We start from the raw sequence: 1393 nt of genomic DNA, 5'->3' as shown, positions 1-1393 counted from the left end.
GGGGGGGGGGGGAGGCCCTGCGGGGCAGTCCCCCGCTCACCTGGGCAGCGGCCACCTGGCCGTTGCTGCTGCTCTTGGCCGAGCTGGCCGTGGCACCGGCCTTGCTGATGCTGGCCAGGGCCTGGCGGGCCTTCTCCCATTCGGGATTCTCGTGCATGGGCGCGTCCATGCCGCCCTCCCTGGCCGGCCCGCTCCCCAGGCTGTACTGGGCTGCCCTGCGACAGGGGACATGACCTCATAGACTTATGGAACTCGGGGCCGCCCCGGACCGCCCGCCCGGCCCCCCGCCCCGCCCCCAGACCACTCACCACTCGGCGCTGCGCTGGTCACCCACATTGGCGGCCATTCGGACCTCGGGCTGGGCACGGGGGGCCCGGGACGGCGGCCCCCGTCGCGCTGCGGGGAGAGCGGGGAGGTGAGGCGAGGGCGCCCCAGACTAAGGACGGGAGGCAGCGAGGCTGCGCTTCCAGAGGCGCGCTCGCTCCCACAGCACCGTCCCCGCCACGGGAGCGCGCCTCCAAACCCCAAGGCCCAAACTGCCCGGAGAGGGCGGGGGCCGCGCATGCGCAACGGCGCCTCCGCGACCCAAACGCCCGAGCGGCCGACGCCGAACGAGCGCTGCGCATGCGCGCTGGCGCCACCACCCCCGCCGTCGAGGCGCGCTCCGCGGCCGTTGGCCCGGGCCCGCGAGCGGAGACGGGGCCTCGAGCCCCGGCGGAACCCCGAAGGCGCCCGGAAGCGCCGCCGCCGCATCCCCCGCCCCACTCCCGCGGCCTGCGCCCGCGGCCCGGCCCAAGATGGCGGCACCAGAGGCTAACTCACCTGACGGCGGCTTCTTCCTCCGGCGCTGAGTCCAACGCGTGAGCGGCGGCAGCGGAGGAGGAAGGGACGTGGCGAGGGAGCGCACGCGCACAACGTCAGCACGTCGGCGTGCGCCCCGCCCCGTAGCCATCGCGGGGGCCAATGGGAGGTTCCGGACCAGGCCCTCTCCCAAAAGCTCCCCTTCCGGAGCGACCCTTTAAAGGACTCGGAATGACGATCAGAAGGCCCAATGAGAGGTGAGAACTTTGATGGCCCGCCCCATGCAGGCACGCCCTCCCTTGCTGGAGCCTGAGGTGGAGGAGGGGAAAACCAGGAAGCCTCAGCCAATGAGAGCTGGAGAGGCCGCAGTGAGCCCCCACCCCCACCCCACCCCCACCCCGTGCAAGCCACGCCCCAACTGAACTAGGGTAGAAGAGCAGGCTCAGCGCTGAGCATTTGAGCAGGGACCTTGAGAGAGAAAGAAGCCGGTGAAGGAGAGAACCCGGACCGTGACCCGAGGGGGGAGGGGGGGGTGGCACAAACACAGGAGACCCGGGCACTGGGGAGGGGGCGCAGACAGAGGAGACCCGGG

The 1393-nt window shown here is 72.4% G+C and overlaps 1 protein-coding gene across 3 annotated transcripts in view; it reads right to left on the bottom strand.

Annotated features, from left to right (window-relative positions):
* LENG8 (leukocyte receptor cluster member 8) overlaps positions 1-362 on the bottom strand; it is an 11937-nt gene extending 11575 nt beyond the window's left edge. For 2 of the 3 annotated variants that reach the window (XM_027860519.1, XM_027860518.1), the window contains exons 1-2: positions 309-362; positions 41-215 (exon numbers count right to left, since the gene is read on the bottom strand). In XM_027860519.1, coding sequence (XP_027716320.1) covers positions 41-215; positions 309-346 — 213 coding nt within the window. In that variant the 5' untranslated portion in view covers positions 347-362. The remainder of the gene's footprint in view (positions 1-40; positions 216-308) is intronic. The other variant, XM_027860520.1, reaches the window with a different exon arrangement.
* Positions 363-1393: the final 1031 nt, after the last annotated feature.

The sequence above is a fragment of the Vombatus ursinus genome, unplaced genomic scaffold (genome assembly GCF_900497805.2).
Source record: "Vombatus ursinus unplaced genomic scaffold, bare-nosed wombat genome assembly UNPS02014198.1, whole genome shotgun sequence".
NCBI classification, from domain to species: domain Eukaryota; kingdom Metazoa; phylum Chordata; class Mammalia; order Diprotodontia; family Vombatidae; genus Vombatus; species Vombatus ursinus.
Note: the sequence above shows the minus strand (reverse complement) of the source record. Positions and strands in the feature narration are given on the sequence as shown.